Source organism: Macaca fascicularis, chromosome 11 (genome assembly GCF_037993035.2).
Source record: "Macaca fascicularis isolate 582-1 chromosome 11, T2T-MFA8v1.1".
Taxonomy (NCBI): domain Eukaryota; kingdom Metazoa; phylum Chordata; class Mammalia; order Primates; family Cercopithecidae; genus Macaca; species Macaca fascicularis.
Genome location: NC_088385.1, coordinates 131,511,924 through 131,528,546, shown reverse-complemented (window position 1 = coordinate 131,528,546; position 16,623 = coordinate 131,511,924). Strand labels below are relative to the sequence as shown.

The window sequence follows — 16,623 nt, the reverse complement described above, 5'->3', positions numbered from 1 at the left end:
GTGCTCAGGATGGGGAGGTGAGGCAGGTGCTGGGTTGGAGCCTGAGGCTGCCCTGCCGGAATCTCCCCGGAGACCCAGCCAGCCCCAGCCAGCCCCAGCAGCACTGCAGGCCCCTCCCCGGGGGCGGTGGAAAGGACCTTGTTGATCTGGGCTGGAAGTATACCAGCGCAGGGCTGGGAGGGATCCCCTGGCCCAGTGGTTTCTCTGGTAATAATAATCCTCATAGTGGATGAAGCAGGTGCTACTGTTCTCCCCATTTTACAGGTGGGGAGACTGAGGCATAGTGGGGTTATCCAAGGCCCTGCCTTGGATATTCAAACCCAGGCAACCTGGTACTGGGCACCTCCGGGCAGAAAGGAAAGGAGGCCATCTGGTGGTGTCTTTATTTTTTATTTTTGGTGGGTTTTTTTTGTCGCTCTTGTTAGGCACCTACTGTGTGTCAGGCGCTGCACAAAGCACTTCACCTGGATTCTAGGGCAGCGGTGGCAGGGTGTTCCCTGGGATTTGTTAGAAGTGCTGATTCTCGGGCCCCAGTCCACACGTACCGAATCAGAAAGCTTCAGGGCATGGCGCAGCCACCTGCATCGTCACAAGCCCTCGGGGTGCTTCTCACGCAGGCTCCTGCCCCAGACCCTTGATAACCATGAGAGCGAGGCGTTAACTGCCCATTTTGTAGATGAACAAACCGAGACCCAGAGGTTTCATCCCTGGTCCTGGGGCCCTCAACGTTGGCCTCCCAACGTCCCGTACTCTGACTGTGGAAGGAAGGGAATGACATTGCTGAAGTCACCAGGCAGAGGAAGGCCAGGGGTTGGAGATGCAGGAAGCTGGGCTCAGTGCTCTCCCCTCCACAGCGTGGCCTTGGGCAAGCGGATGAACCTGTCCACCTCCATTTCCTCATCTGTACATGAGAGATGATGGTCCCGGTGTTAGAGGTCTTAAAGGAGTCATGTGTGAGGAACTCGGCACGGAGCCTGGCCTGCACGCAGCCTGCGTTGCTGTCGTTGCTATTGTTTCTAAAAGAGGTGGCCTCTGCTCTGGGGCCTGAAGGGAGGCAAGAAGCAGGAGAGACTGGGGGATTGGTGGGGGGCAATGATGGCTGAAGAGGTCTCAGCAGACCCAAAAGCTTCTCCCTGCAACCTTGCCCACCCCTGAGGTCAGCACCTCCCACCCCAAGGCATCCTGGGAGCCTGATGACTTAGGGCAAGGACACCCAGAGTGGCTGAAGCTCACTTTTCACCCTGACCAACGCCATTATTGGCTGGCCTTGAACAGGCCACTGGACCAGCCTGCGCAGGGCTATTGCAGGTCACCTGCGGCCACTGGCCAGAGCCTGGAGGGAGAGGGCTCATCGGTCCAAGGTGAAGGGCAGTCGGGGCAGGAGAGCGAGCAGCAGCGAGGTCTCACTGCTGTGCACCAGGCTCCAGGCCCCTCTTGGCCACGTTGCCTCCTCCCTCACCTCCCACTACCTGGTGCCGCCTGGCTTCTAACTCTTTTCTGACTTCCTTCCAGCCTTACATGCCTCTGGGAATGAGGTGCCCAGAGGGGAATGCAGTGGCCCAGGTACGAATGTGGCCGGCTGGCCTGGGGGGTAGGGCTGGGCCGGGGTGGGCATCCCGAGGTCCCCGGTCCTCCACAAGGAACCCTGCTTCTGGGCACATGCTCTTTCTGTGAGCACCACCGTTTGTGTTCCGTGGCCTCTGGGCTTCCTTTCCAGCAAAGTGGCTGTTCCCCATGCTGGTCCCGGGCTCACTCCAGCAGACCAGTTTCCCGTCTCCACTGCTTCATTGATTTTCACTGGCACACTTGGGTCTCCCACCAGGTTTGATTTCCCTGATAGCAAATGCAGGGGTTTTCAAGTATCCCCATTTTACAGAAAATGGGAACATTGAGACCCAAAGAAGAACCTGGTGTGGGTTTGGGGGCTAGAGAGCCAGGACTGCGGCTGGGGTCTCCTCACCATCCTTGGGTACATGCTTTCCTCCTGCCACTCCGTCAACACAGGCCACTCTCCTGCTGCGTAAAACCCATGCCAAGGCCGTTGGTGTGGGCTGTGCCCCGGGGGCCCTGTGCACGCACTGGCCTCATTGTCCACTGTGCCCAGGCCCCTGTGCACGCACTGGCCTCATTGTCCACTGTGCCCGGGCCCCTGTGCACGCACTGGCCTTATTGTCCACTGTGCCCGGGCCCCTGTGCACGCACTGGCCTCATTGTCCACTGTGCCCCGGGGGCCCTGTGCACGCACTGGCCTCATTGTCCACTGTGCCCGGGCCCCTGTGCACGCACTGGCCTCATTGTCCACTGTGCCCCGGGGGCCCTGTGCACGCACTGGCCTCATTGTCCGCTGTGCCCGGGCCCCTGTGCACGCACTGGCCTTATTGTCCACTGTGCCCGGGCCCCTGTGCACGCACTGGCTTCATTGTCCACTGTGCCCGGGCACCTGAGCACGCACTGGCCTCATTGTCCACTGTGCCCGGGGCCCCTGTGCACGCATTGGCCTCATTGTCCACTGTGCGCGGGCTGCTGTGCACGCACTGGCCTCATTGTCCACTGTGCTCAGGGCCCCTGCACACACACTTGCCCGTTCTGCACTGTCATGTGATGATGATGGTGGCGATGATGGTGCAGCATCAGGCAGTCACCAGGCAACTGCCCTTGCCATCACAATCGCCGGCTTCTCTGCCCTGTGAGATGGGAACTGTTGTTCTCCCATTCTACAGATGGGAAAACTGAGGCCCAAGAGGTAACCTGAGTTTCCCATGGCACACAGCCAGTGCGGGGCAGAGCTGGGGTTAGAGCTCAGATGAGAACACGGAGACCCCCCAGAACGAAGGCCTTTGCCCATGCCCGCCCTCAGGCTGGCTCCATCTGTCGGGGGTGCTGACCACCAGGCGGTCCTGGGGTTGGGAATTAACCAGGTTATGCCAGCAGGGTCAGTTCGGGAGAAAGGCGGCCAGGGGAGGGCAGCAGCTGTGGGTAGAGGCCTGGCCAGGGGCTTTGTCTCAGGGGTGGGGCTCCAGGCAGGGGCCCAGGTGTATAGGAGCCTCAGGGCTGTTTTGGTGTCAGGCAACAGAACGGCCTCATCCCGAGGGTCAGGGCCACGCATCTCTCCTGGAGTCCCCCCAGACCCTGCTCATCCCCTCTTCCTTCTTGCCCTGCACAGCCACTGTCAACAACAGCTCAGACACCGAGAGCATCCCCTCCCCTCGCACTGAGGCCGCCAAGGACACAGGGCAGAATGGGCCCCAGCCCCCAGCCACCCAGAGCACCGATGGGCCACCCCCGGAGCCACCCACCCCGCCGCCGGAGGACATCCCGGCCCCCACTGAGCCCACCCCCGCCTCTGAAGCCACCGGACCCCCAACGCCCCCACCAGCACCCCCATCGCCTTCTGTACCCCCTCCTGTGGTCCCCAAGGAGGAGAAGGAGGAGGAGGCCGCAGCGGTGTCCCCAGTGGAGGAGGGGGAGGAGCAGAAGCCCCCCGCGGCTGAGGAGCTGGCAGTGGACACAGGGAAGGCCGAGGAGCCCATCAAGAGCGAGTGCACGGAGCAAGCCGAGGAGGGGCCGGCCAAGGGCAAGGATGCGGAGGCCTCTGAGGCCACGGCTGAGGGAGCACTCAAGGCAGAGAAGAAGGAGGGCGGGAGCGGCAGGGCCACTACAGCCAAGGGCTCGGGCGCCCCCCAGGACAGCGACTCCAGTGCCACCTGCAGTGCAGATGAGGTGGATGAGCCTGAGGGCGGCGACAAGAACCGGTGAGTGGGCGCCAGGCAGCCCTAACCTTGGCTTTTGTCTGCAGACACTGAGCGGCGACTACCTACTTAGACAGCCGCACCCGGTGTGGCTCTGCCTGCTTTGGGGGAGCCCGAGGTGTGGTTAGGGAGGCAGACTCGGAGTAGAGTCCAGGAATGGGAGATGCAGGCTGGGAGGGGGCGGAGGTGTGGCCGGGAGCATCTCCCCAGGAGGTGACATCCAAGCTGAGACCCGGACAGAGGAGGCAGCCCTGGGCAGCACCAGGGAGAGAGTGTGCCAGGCAGCCTGCTCGCTTCCTAGGGCCGCCCTTACAAGGTAGCTCAAGCCAGGTGGCTTGAAACAAATACAGTCCTGGAGACCAGGAGCTCGGGGGCACCGTGAGGCCGGGCCACACCCTCTGAGCCTCTTGGCAGATCAATCCCGCCTCTTCCAGCTCCTGGCTGCTGCTGGCAGTCGTGGTTGCCAGCACACCACTCCGTCTTTGCCTCTGCCGTCGCATGACCTTTGCCCTGTGCATCTCTATGTCCACATTTTCTTCTTCTGAGGACAGCAGGCATTGGATGAGCAGCTGCCCTAATCTAGTCCAGCTTCATCTTAACTTGATTATATCAGCAAACAGCCTGTTTCCAAATAAGGTTACATTCACAGAGACCCTGGGTTGGGACTTGAACGTACCTTCTTTCGGGGGGACACAGTTCTACCCTCAACGTGGTGGGAACAGCAAGTGTGAAGGCCCGAGGTGGGAATGAGCTTGGTGGATTCAGGTGTCGAAGGGTGGAGCGAGTGGCTCAGGGAGGGAGGCAGCCTTGCAGAATGGGGAGCAGCTCTCACAGGGTTGGGGGCGCTGAGTCGCACCCTGGCAGGTGAGGGCTGCATTTCTTCTCAGGGCAGTGAGAAGGCCTTTGCGAGCCTCTCCCAGAGAGCCAGATGTGATTTACCCATGAAACCATGTGGGGGATTTGCTGGGAGTGAGAGGCACATTCAGGAGGCAGCTGCAGGTGCCCTGGGGCCGGGGATGGAGAGGCGAGTGTGGTGGCCATGGTGATGGGGAAAAACCACAGATTCAACATGTTTTTGGTGGTTCATCTCCTATCAGCCAAGGGTCCAGGGCTCGGGATCACAGGTGATCACCTTGGATCACCGTGGATCACAGGTGCAGCGGTTCCCCTTGCAAAAACCTCTCCAGCTGGGGTAGCCTGGAGAACCCCAGTGCCGTCTTGTTTGGGTGCCAATGTCTCTGATGTGTGTTCTTTCCTTTCTGGCCTCTGTCTTTGCTCCTGGCCTGGGTGACCCCACATCCCTGAGAATGCCGCCTTTTACCCATTTTCAGCACAGATGCTTTGGGCCTCAAGGCCTCCAGCCCAGAACCAAAAACGGCTACCCGAGTTAGGGCCGATCTTGGGTGGCAGAGGGCAGACCTGCAGAGACTGTGTCCCGCTCGCGTCTGGTTGGCTGGAGGAATTGTTTTCTGGTGGGGCAGGCGGGCCATTTTATTTTGACTGCACTGTGGTCTGTTTCCTCCCCTCCCAAGTCCCTTGGAATGGTCCTGGGCAGAGCGAGCGAGGGAGGAAAATCGGACCCGCAGGGTCATGTGGGGCCCTTGTCTCTGCTCTGGGGTTCACCCTGGGCCATGTTAAAGGGGGAAGTCCTAGGACATTCCCTAGGAACTGAGGTTCACCCAGATCTCTACAGGTTCCACAAAACAAAATCTCAGGGTCCCCGGGAACCACTGCTGACAGGAACCACGCCCATGTGTGTAAGAAGTGGATGGCCTGACCCTGAGCCTGTACTGAGCAAAGGCTTGGCCAGCGGGATTCTGAGGGTACCGAACTCCCCAGCTAATGGCCCGACAGTCTCAGCTTGGAAAACAGTGCTCACAGTGCGGCTGGGTCTGCCCTAGAGGCAGGCAGCCAGGACCTTTGTGCCTGGGAAGCGGGGTCGGGGCGGGACTCCCTATCCCGCTCCCACTGGCTGTGGGGACAGTCATGGAAACACATGTTTCTGCCTTCGAGGGGGAAGCGCTGAGGTCATGGGGCAGCCCCACTGATAAGCTGCCTCCTAGAGTCTGTGTTTTGGGTACATGTGGCTGGCCCCGGGCTGGGGAGCCGGGGGATCAGCTTGCATCCTGTCCGTCCCCAGAACACTCAGACTGGGCCTGAGGCCCCGCAGGGCACTTGCAGCCTCCCGTCCTCTCCCCTGCAACCCCACCCAGGGCGGTGTCCTCCCTCCCCCAGCTGGGCCTGGCGTGCGTCCACCCCTTGCCCAATGTCCAGCACACAGCCCCCAGGGTGCAGGAGTCCTCGGCTGGGAGTCAGGACACCTGGTTTGTCCCGCCCTGTGCGACTGGGCCCAGGCCCCCGCCCTTGGGGCCTGCCTTGCCCTCGCAGCGAATGAGGCTGGACTCTGGCCAGCCTGCTGACCTCGTCCTGGCCGGCAGCCTGCCACCCCTCCCTGTGCCGGCCACGACTGCGCAGGGCCGGGCGGCGCTGGAGGACGCCGATGAGATGCGTCAGAGTAGGCCCCGGCAGCCAGGGCCTCCCGGGAAGGGCTGGCGGGACAGGGCAGGCCCCCCAGGCGACCCCTGCTCCTGGCTGCCTGCCCAGGACCGTCCCTCCCGCCTGGCAGCCCCAGTGGGGGAGCTCTGCGTTCCTGGATGGATGCAAGATGACTCTCGTATGGGCCCTCCCGGGTGACTTTGGGAGAAAGAAAATCACATGCTCCTTGGGCCCGCGGGCACTGTTGTCGAGGTGGCTCTGCCTGGGTGTTTTCTTGGCAGATAACCAGAGATAGTGGCTTTGATTGCAAAACCCCAAGCCTGCCTGCCCTCCCCTCTCTTATTCTTCAGAGAAGGTGTCTGGGTGCTTTTTGGCAGGGCCTGACCTTGTGAGTCCCCTCCCCCAAACCTCAGTTTTCTGTCTGTAAGGTGGGTGTGAATGGCTTATCGCAAGAATAACTCAGTTAATGCTGGGCCACAGTGGGTGCTCAGTGAGAGATTAGCTGCCCTCCTTTGGATCTGCTTTGGGACACCCCCCAAGAGGTCACCCCAAGAGAGGGCTGGAGTGCAGCTCCTTCAGCTGCCCCTCTGGCATTTTGGAAAATCATAACAGCAGTTGCACCTTTGTTACTTTATTCTGCAAGTGACTGATGGTACCAGCGTGCACCAGGCACCAGGGGTTCTGGAAACTGTGCAGACGAGGCCCTGACTTCGGGCACTTACATTCTAGTGAGGGCGTGGAGAAGGAAACCATTGTTTATGGGATAAGTGGGTGATGGGAAGATGGGGCATGGGGAGCGGGGGAGAGTGGGCTGGTCAGGCGGGGAGGGCCTCTGGGGAAGTGACATTGGAGGGCAATGAGAGCCTTAGTGTGAGGGACAGCCATACCCCTGGGAACCACCAGTGCAAAGGCCCTGTGGCCGCATGAGCGTATGTCCAGTGGACAGCAGAGAGGCCTATAGCAGGGAGTAGAGTGGAGTGAGCAGCCCCGGGAAGAGAGGGCGGAGAAGTCAGAGAGGTGGGCAGGCCCCATGGATGGGAGTGACGGGTCAGGGTTTTATCTTGGGGCCTTGGAGAGGCAAGGGATGCCTGTTGACAAACCAGCCCTCCCTCTCCCTCCCAGCCCTAGGGTGGTGGCAAGGATTATCCCAGCTTGATGACCATGGGGAAACTGAGGCAAGGGCTGGGTGGAGAGGGGACGTACTGTTGCAGGCCCAGCATGTTCCTGATGAATGTCCCCAGGCCCTTGTTCCCCTTCTCGTGCCCGCCCCCTTCTCCCACCCTGGCCTTCCTGAGTGGGAAGGAAAATGACAGTGAGGAGAAGGTGGCCTGACCCACTCGGCCCCACGTGCTAGTCACCAGCATCCCCACGCCCACCCACGGACAGCCCTTGAAGCTCTCGTCTCCACTCTCCAGATTGAGAAACCGAGGCACAATTGGCTAAGTCTTACGGTCAAAGAGGGGATCCGAGCTTTTGCTCGCAACTGCCAGGTTGGGTAGGCAGGTCGGAGCCACTCCCAGACACATGCTCCGTGCCAGGCCCTGAGAGTCCCCGCCCCACCCAGGCCTCCAGAAAGGAAAATGGAAGCGGCTGCCTTCCAAGAAAACAAAGAAGAGAGGCTGGGCGCGATGGCTCATGCCTGTAATCCCAGCACTGTGGGAAGCCAGGTGGGTGGATCATTTGAGGTCAAGAGTTCAAGACCAGCCTGACCAACACGGTGAAAGCCCGTCTCCGCTAAAATACAAAAAAATTAGCCAGGTATGGTGTCACGTGCCTGTAATCCCAGGTACTAGGGAGGCTGAGGCAGGAGGATCACTTGAGCCCAGGAAGCAGAGCTTGCAGTGAGCCAAGATTGTGCCACTGCACTCCAGCCTAGGCAACAGAGCAAGACTCCATCTCCAAAAAAAATAAATAAATAAATAAAATGAAGGAGAGAGAGTGGAGGGTGGAGAGAGCCAGCCGGGAGGGCCTCTGGAGGCGCGCTTCTCCAGCACGGCTACGGGACAAGGGGCGGTCGGATGGGCCCTGAGCTCTGAGCGTTTTCCACCTTCCTCCTCCACTGTTGGCAGCTGCTCTCTGGGGGCTTAGGACTCTCGTTCTCCTCGAGGACTTGAACCCAGCCCTTGTGTTGACTGTGGCCTTCTTTACCCATGAGAGAGCTCTGGCTGGGATCAGAAGGCCTCTTGTAAACTGTAAAGTGCTACCTCTATGACCACAGTCCCCACTTGCTCTGGGGGCTCAAGAATGAGGGATCTGGGCCTCTGTGTGCCCCCCAGAGGGTGCCTGCTGAGAGCTTCTGGGCAGCAGCCCCTGCCCCCGCCTCGCCCCCTGCCAGTCTGACTGCCCACCCCCTACTAGGTGAGGGGCCACAGGGAAACCAAGGCACAGGGAGCTCTCAGGCCCCACACAGAAAGCCCGAGCTCTCGGGCAGATTGCGTGGACAGTGGCGCCTCATGTTTTGTGTGTGTTATACAGTCATATTTTTTATCTCTATAGAATTATCTTTACACATATACAAAAGTTTGCATTTCAACCTTAAAATTTGTATTTTATTGTTTTTCTATTTGTACACACATAAAAATACTATTTTTACCGTTCATAGAGAAAATACAGCTGATACATCAAACCCTTTATTTTATGACTAGCATGTAGTCTTCATTTCATTTTGTAACAGTGTAATTAAGATATCATTCATATACCATACATTGCACCATTTAAAGTGTATCGTTTAGGCCAGGCGCAGTGGTGCACACCTGCAGTCCTAGCCCTTTCAGTGGCTAAGGCAGAAGGATAGCCTGAGCCCCGGAGTTCAAGACCAGCATTGGCAACATAGAGAGACCTCGTCTCTACAAAAAAAAAGAAAAAAAAAATGCAGAAATCAATCAGGCATGATGATGTGTGCCTTTAGTCTCAGCAATTCCAGAGGCTGAGGTGAGAAGACTGCCTGAGCCTGGGATGTCGAGGCTGCAGTGAGACTGCACCAGTGCACCCCAGCCTGGGTGACATAGCAAGACCCTGTCTCAAAAAAAAATGTGTATCATTTAGCTTTTCTTAGTATATTCAGTGTTATACTAAGAAAGAAACCCTATGCCCATCCTAGTCACCCCCATTCTCCCTTCTGCCAGCCCCAGCACCCACTCATCTCCTTTCTCTCTGGATGGATTGGCCCATTCTGGAATTTTCACAGGAACGGAGTCTACACCAGAGGCCTTCTGTGACTGGCTTGTTTCATGCACATCGTGTCTTCAGGGTCCACCCACGTCATAGCCCGTGTCAGAGCCTCATGCCTTTTGATGGCCACGTGTTCCATTGTGCGGACAGGGCACGCTTTGTCTCCCCGTTCATCTGTTGGTGGATGTCGGGTTGTCTCTGCCTTCTGTTGTGGGCTGTGCGGTGCTGCCGTGATGGGCGCGTACAGGTTTCTGCGTAGATGTTTTCTCTCATTTGCCTGGTGTGTGCCTAGGAGTGGAGCTGCTGGGTTTAGGGCAATGAGGACTCACCACCCTCTTTCCAAAGTGGCTGTGGCATTCTGTTTTAAATTTAAGCTTGCAAGTGCGAACTGGTTGAAACGGATGGCAGTAGATAAACCTGGGGGAAGGGACATGGGGGTGGCGGCAGTTGAAGCCGCAGGCGGAGTATGCTGGGATGGGTGACTACCATCTGTGTTTGAACCTGGGTCAGGGTGCCTTGTCCTGAGGATGGCGGGGAGGGCACGGCTGGGCCCAGGTCCAGGGAGCGAGGCAGGGCAGCGGCCAAAGGAGAGGCTTTAGGTGGTCCTGGGAGATCACGCAGGGTCTAGACAGGTGGAGGGAGGGGAGAGAGGAGAGTGGGCTGGTGGTGGGGGCGGTGGAGGTGCATGCAGAAGTCAGGGTGACCTTCCTCGTCTGGCCCCCGCCTGGGCGCCATGGGCAGCCTCAGCAGGCGTCACCGAGTCTGTGTCTGCTCTCCCCGCTCAGCTGAGCGTGTGGCAGATGCGGGCAGCAGGCTGGTTCCTGCAGGACAGGCTGGTCACATGCCGGTGGCCCCAGGGTCCTGCTATGGCAGACAGTGGAGAGAGGACTGCTGGCAGAGGCCTCAGCACCCTGGGCATGGGCCCTGCTCATCTGCAGGAAGGAGGTGGGTGCTTCTGGGCACCTGGCATCCCGCACTGGCAGCTGAGTGCTGGGGTGGTGTGAGCTGTGTCCCCGTTGTCACAGCTCTCACCTCGAGGCCAGTAGGCTGTGGCTTACGGTCTGCACAGGATGTCGTCACTGTGGTCACGGCACAGAGTAGAGGCTGTGCCTACAGGACCTGCTGGCTTCTTGCACCCAGAAGTTTTGCCTTCTGACTGAATTCCAGGCCCGTGTCTGCTGCCCTCACGCCTGCCGTGTGATCATTTCACTAGCTCAGAAGACCTAGGACACAGACTGGGTTCTGCATTGCCTCCAAATACCCCCAAACGCAGGCCAGGCCGCCTCCATACCCCCGAACGCAGGCCAGGCTGCTTCCGTACCCCCAAACGCAGGCCAGGCTGCTTCTGTACCCCCAAACGCAGGCCAGGCTGCTTCCGTACCCCCAAACGCAGGCCAGGCCGCCTCCATACCCGCAAACACAGTCCAGGCCGCTTCTGTACCCCTGAACGCAGGCCAGGCTGCCTCCATACCTGCAAACGCAGTCCAGGCTCCCTCCAAATACCCCTAAACTCAGGCTGGGCCGCCTCCATACCCGCAAACGCAAGCCGGGCCACCTCCATACACCCAAATACAGGCCAGGCTGCTTTATGCCCAGCAAATGCAGGTTGCAGGAGGGAGTCAAGAACTGGGCAGCCCCGGGCAGCCGCACTGGGCAGGTGAAGGGTTCTCAGGCTGGAGCAGATCCAGTTCCTGCCCTCGGAGACCTCATGCCAACTGGGGAGCCAGATGGGGATTATGGCAGGTGTTGTGCCCAGTGTTGTGGCCTTGGAAATCCTGGAAGGCTTCCTGAAGGAAGCAGCACCCACTGAGCAGCTTGGGAGCCACACCTCAATGCAGGCTCTGCTAGGCACCATGTGCCCTGTGTCAGCCTCTGGTTGTGCATCTCAGTAGCAGACAGAGGAAGGAACTGTCACTGTGGCTGACTGGTAGACAGTGGGCATGCCCTGCCTACCCCTCCACACAAAGCCTGTGGCCTGGGCCCTTGTTTTCATGTCCTTGTCCTTCTTGGATAGTGTGTGGTAGAGATTCCAGGAAGTAGGTGCGGCTCCCCCACTCCTGCCTCTGTAACCGGAGCTCATTCGGCTCCATGCCCACTGTCCTGCCCTGGCACCTGAGCCTCTCAGATTCGAGTGATGAGGAATCTCTTGGTGAATCTCTTCATTACTCTGTCCCTGAATCGGGCTGATTCTTTGACTTTCTGGCAGCTTCTGGAGGGCCACGTGTGGTGTGGGCCCCAGGTCGGGCTTCTCTGGGATTTTCCTTGCCTGGGGCTGTCTTTGGGGATGTTTGATCCCAGCCTGGGCCTCTAGCATTGTCCGGCTGGCCTCTCAGCCAGGGTGGGGAGGCTGGCTTGGCCCCTGATGAGGCCTGCAAGAACCAGGGGAGTGAGTGAGGAGGCACCTGCCTGCCCACTTGTGCCTCCCCTCCCCTGGCCCCAAACCTTGGTCTGTTTCCCCAAGAAAACGGTTGACATTGTCTGGGTGACCTGCACGTCACCTCGCGTCTCAGGGCCTTAGCCTCGTCCCCAGGGCTTGAGACAGGAGAGGCCGTCAAAACCCAGCAGCCCCCCACCTGGGAGAGTCCGGCTGCGGGCCCCCGGCTGATGATGCTCGTGTCCCCACAGGCTGCTGTCCCCAAGGCCCAGCCTCCTCACCCCGACTGGCGACCCCCGGGCCAACGCCTCGCCCCAGAAGCCACTGGACCTGAAGCAGCTGAAGCAGCGAGCGGCTGCCATCCCCCCCATCGTGAGTGCCCACCCCCAGAGCCCCGCAGAGTCCACCCTGACCTTGACTTTCCCGTTCATCGAGACAGAGAATCCCACGGGTGGGAGCGCGCACCTGCAGCCCAGCTCATCTGCTGCTGTTTCCTGGAGAAGCCCCCGTGGAGATGAGGTGGGAACAGCTGGGGAAGCTGGCAGGCGCACTGGATGGGGCTCCCGGTGAAGGCGGGGACTGGCAGCCTACTGCCTCCCCACTCTCACCCTGCAGCACCCTTGAACCCCCACATTAGATACTGGGTCATGGGGAGGCAGGAGCTTCCCCCACCCACTCAGCTGTAGCAACAACTTGGCCAGGGAAGGGTGGGGCGTACCCGTTCTGACCCTGGGGCCCTCTGGGAACACCCCCCTGGAAGGTTCTCTCAGCTGGGTGGGTGGGCCCGTGGAGGTGCCTTCTCCAGGGAGGTGAGTCCGGGCTTCCCAGATGCAACTGGGGGTTCCGAGCTAAAAGAAGCTGAGCTGACCAGGCTGGTGGTCCCTCGGGGCTTTGAGTGATGGGCTCAGGGCGTGCCAGGCTGCACCGCCCAGTCCCCCAAGGCCCACAGAGTCCTGTTGCTCAGTCCTGGCTTCCCTGAGACCCAGAGGATTTGGGTCCACGGAAGGAGCTGGAGGAGAGGGTAACGGCAGGCTCCAGCCTCCTGTCCACCACCAGGCTGCTGAGCCAGGCTTTTTGGGAGGTGGGTTCCCCCTGTCCACTGCTGGGCAGCTGGGCTAGGCTTTCTAGGGAGGTGGGCCCCCCTGTTTACTACCAGGCAGCTAGGCCAGGCTTTTTGGGAGGTGGGCCCCCCTGTTTACTACCAGGCAGCTAGGCCAGGCTTTTTGGGAGGTGGGCCCCCCTGTTTACTACCAGGCAGCTAGGCCAGGCTTTTTGGGAGGTGGGCTCCCCCTGTCCACCGCTGGGCAGCTGGGCTAGGCTTTCTGGGGAGGTGGGCCCCCCTGTTCACCACCAGGCAGCTGGGCCAGGCTTTTTGGGAGGTGGGCTCCCCCTGTTCACCACCAGGCAGCTAGGCCAGGCTTTTTGGGAGGTGGGCTCCCCTGTCCGCCACCGGGCAGCTGGGCCAGGCTTTCTGGGGAAGTGGGCTCTCCCTGTCCATCACCAGGCAGCTGGGCCAGGTTCTGGGAGGTGGGTCCCCATGTCCATCACCGGGCAGCTGGGCCAGGCTTTCTGGGAGGTGGGCTCCCCCTATCCGCCACCGGGCAGCTGGGCCAGGCTTTTTGGGAGGTGGGCTCCCCAATGTGCTCTGTGCTAAGACCTCCCCTTCTTGCCCCACTTGGGACCTTGAGCATGTCACTGGCTTTCCCAGGCCTTGGTTTCCAGGCTGGTCACGTGCATGTCTCTCCCTGACCCTGTCACCGTCGGACACCCTCTGTGGATGCTCACTTCTGCCTGCTTCCCTCAGCAGGTCACCAAAGTCCATGAACCCCCCCGGGAGGACGCAGCTCCCACTAAGCCAGCTCCCCCCGCCCCACCACCGCCACAGCACTTGCAGCCGGAGAGCGACGCCCCTCAGCAGCCTGGCAGCAGCCCCCGGGGCAAGAGCAGGAGCCCGGCGCCCGCCGCCGACAAGGAGGGTGAGTCCACATCAGTGGCTGAGGGGGGCTGGGGCAGCAGGGGACTGATGGACAAGGGATGTTTTTGTGTCCAGAGCAGCTGCTGCAACCCCCACGGCCACAGTGACAGGGAAAGCAAAATAAACGAATAGAACAGTTGAGCAGGCGGAGGCAGTTGGGAATGGTAGGGACTGCGGCAAATTGGAGAACTCATGTTTTCTCTGAAATGGGCATGTATTGGCCTTGGCCAAGAGTAACCCTGTGGCAAATCATGCCTGGGGTGGTTCTTCCAGCAAAGCCAGAAATCCATCTTCTTATGTGAAATCCCCCTGGTTTCTCAACACAGACAACTTCTCAAAATTTTCAAAAGCATTGTGAATACACAAAAACGTGTCTGCAGCCCAGCCTCTGATTTGGTGTGAATCAGTCCACGCAGGAGCTTCTCGAATCACAGATGGGGCCCAGCACCTGGCTGGCAGCAGCTCTGGGGCCTGGACAGGAAGGGCTGCCCTCCCCAGCTGGCATTCTGACCTTGCTCCAGGCCCAGGTCTCTGGGTTCACCAGGAGCCGGGAGAGGGGGTGACTCCTGAGCAGCTGTGTCACAGTGACTGCCCCGGGCACACCTCACTGTCATCACGTGAAGCTCAAGGTTAGGAGACAGGCAGGCGTAGTTGCTTGTTCTCTGGATCTTCAGTCTCTACCCCACTTCCCACTGGGCCCAAGAAATTCTGAACCTGTGTCCCCAAAGAGGCATCTTCTCCAGGTCAGCCTGGCATGCAGCAGGTGCTGTTGTGCCTTGCAGGTGTTGGGGGCTACCTCCCCAGAGGTTATCCACCCTGGGCTAGCCTGGGCGCTTGCTGGCAGGCTGTTCCAAAGGTCTGAGGGCAGCAGGACCCCAGGCCGACCTCCTGACCAGCACAGCCCAGGGACGAACCCGGGTGACCGGAGCTATCACCAGCTGTCCCCTCCCCACTGCCTTGGGTGTGATGTCCCCCTTCTCTTTTTTTTTTTTTTTTTTTGAGACAGAGCGTCAGTCTCGCCAGGTTGGAGTGCAGTGGCACAATCTCAGCTCACAGCAGCCTCCGCCTCTGGGGTCCACCCGAGGCTGGTGGGTCAGGACATTTGTTGAAACCCAAGGCCCCAAGCACCATGCTAGGCAGTGGGGGTTCGGCAGGGAGAAGGGGAAGTCTCTGCTGTGGGGAGCTGCTGTTGTTTTGAGTGAGGAGGATGTTAAACCAGGGAACACGTAATGAAGCAAGATGATTTTAGAGTCGTTCGTCCATCATGAGAAACAAAACGGGTTGAGTGAAGAGGCGGCTCCGGGAAAGACCCTGCGGAGGGGGGAGCAGCCCCGCCACGGGAGATCTCTGGGTGGGCGTTGCGGGCAGAGGGAACAGCACGTGCAAAGGCCCTGGTGTGGAAACACGCTCGGGTGTGTGAGGAGTCACCGGGGGTGGTGTGGCCGGGGAAGGGTGGGCGGGTGGACAGTGAGGGAGGTGGGGGCCGGATTGTGTAGGGCCTCTCAGGCCACAGCAGGCAGTGGATTTTTGTCTCAGGTGTGGCAGGGGCTGCTGGAGGGATTTGAAGTGAGCATGTGTTGTGGAAGGGGAAGGGGGTGCTTGTTATCTGATTTATATTTTGGAAAGCTCTCTCTGGCCATTGTTGAGTCAAGGGCAGAAGCAGGAGGTCACAGCGCTGCTCTTGGCAGGCGACAGAGGCTGCCTGAACTGCACAGGTGGCTGTGGAGGTGGAAGGAAGGGCGCGTCGGGATTTCGTTTTGGAGGCAAAGCCAGTGGGGTGTTGAACCCGGTGTGGGGATGACGCCAGGGATGTCTCGCTGGAACCGGGATGCCTCATGACAAGGGCTGGGCCGCCTGGGGCCAGGGTACAGTGTGCGACCCAGGCGGTGGCTCTGGGAGATGTTGCGGGTTTGGAGCACCAGCCCTGGAAGGAGCTGTGTATCCATGTCAGGGGCCCCAGCAGCTTTGGCCAGCATCAGATCTGATCGGGGCTGGAACTGCACGGCGCCAGCCAGGTCCTGCCGAGCCAGGTCACAGGCCCCTGTCCGGGGAGAAAGGGAGCCACCGGCCAGCAGTTTCTGCAGCTGGCACTCAGCCTATTGGTGTGGCCAGGGCCTGTGCCGTTTCCTGGCCTCATTCCCCATGGGGACGGTGCACCTGGCGTCAGGCCCTGCATGCCTTTCTGGCACAGCCTGGCTTGCAGCTCAGCTCCCGCAGGGACACACATGAACTTGACACCCAGCGCTACCTCTCTGGTCTCTCAGGAAGCCAGCCTTCTCTGCCCCTGGCTCCCACACAGAGCGGCTCAGCCAAGCAGGTCCCTTGGGGCCCCCTGGGCCCAGCTGGAGGAACAGGTTGTCTCTCTAGGCTCTCGGCCGCCCGCCCAGCCTGGCCTAACCCCAGCTTGCCTTCCTGCATCGAGCAGCTCCCCTCCTCTCCCTCCCAGCTCTCTGGAACTAGGCTGGAGGAAGCACCAGAGGCGTACAGGGCTGGGTAGCCAGAGGGGCGAGGTCCAGGGCGTTTGCAGGATCTCCAGATCTGAGGCAGGCCCTGTACAACTGCCTCCACTGGGGACTGGTTAAGAAGGAGAATTCCCCTGCATCTGTGCCCCCCTGCCTCCTGTGGGCTGCCCACCTCGCCAGGGCACAAGTCCAGGGAAACTCAGTCTTCCGGGAGAGAATTGGGGGCGATTTGGTACACAGGCCTCCTTGCCCACCTGCTCTGCTCACGGCAGGCATCATGAATTGATCTTAGCACTCTCCTCCGCTGTCACACCCCAATGGGCCCTCAGAACCTCCTTTGTTCATCTGGAGGTGGTGTGATAGATGACACCTGCCTGCCATTCCTGTCCCAGGACC

At 60.0% G+C, this 16,623-nt stretch overlaps 1 protein-coding gene across 50 annotated transcripts in view; it reads left to right on the top strand.

The window, feature by feature from the left end:
* Positions 1–16,623, top strand: part of NCOR2 (nuclear receptor corepressor 2) — a 242,182-nt gene that overhangs the window by 191,265 nt on the left and 34,294 nt on the right. For 25 of the 50 annotated variants that reach the window (XM_074008352.1, XM_074008348.1, XM_074008346.1 and 22 more), the window contains 4 exons: positions 1,513–1,563; positions 3,164–3,752; positions 12,042–12,309; positions 13,595–13,766. In XM_074008352.1, coding sequence (XP_073864453.1) covers positions 1,513–1,563; positions 3,164–3,752; positions 12,042–12,309; positions 13,595–13,766 — 1,080 coding nt within the window. The remainder of the gene's footprint in view (positions 1–1,512; positions 1,564–3,163; positions 3,753–12,041; positions 12,310–13,594; positions 13,767–16,623) is intronic. The other 25 variants (XM_074008356.1, XM_045366785.3, XM_074008367.1 and 22 more) reach the window with 6 other exon arrangements.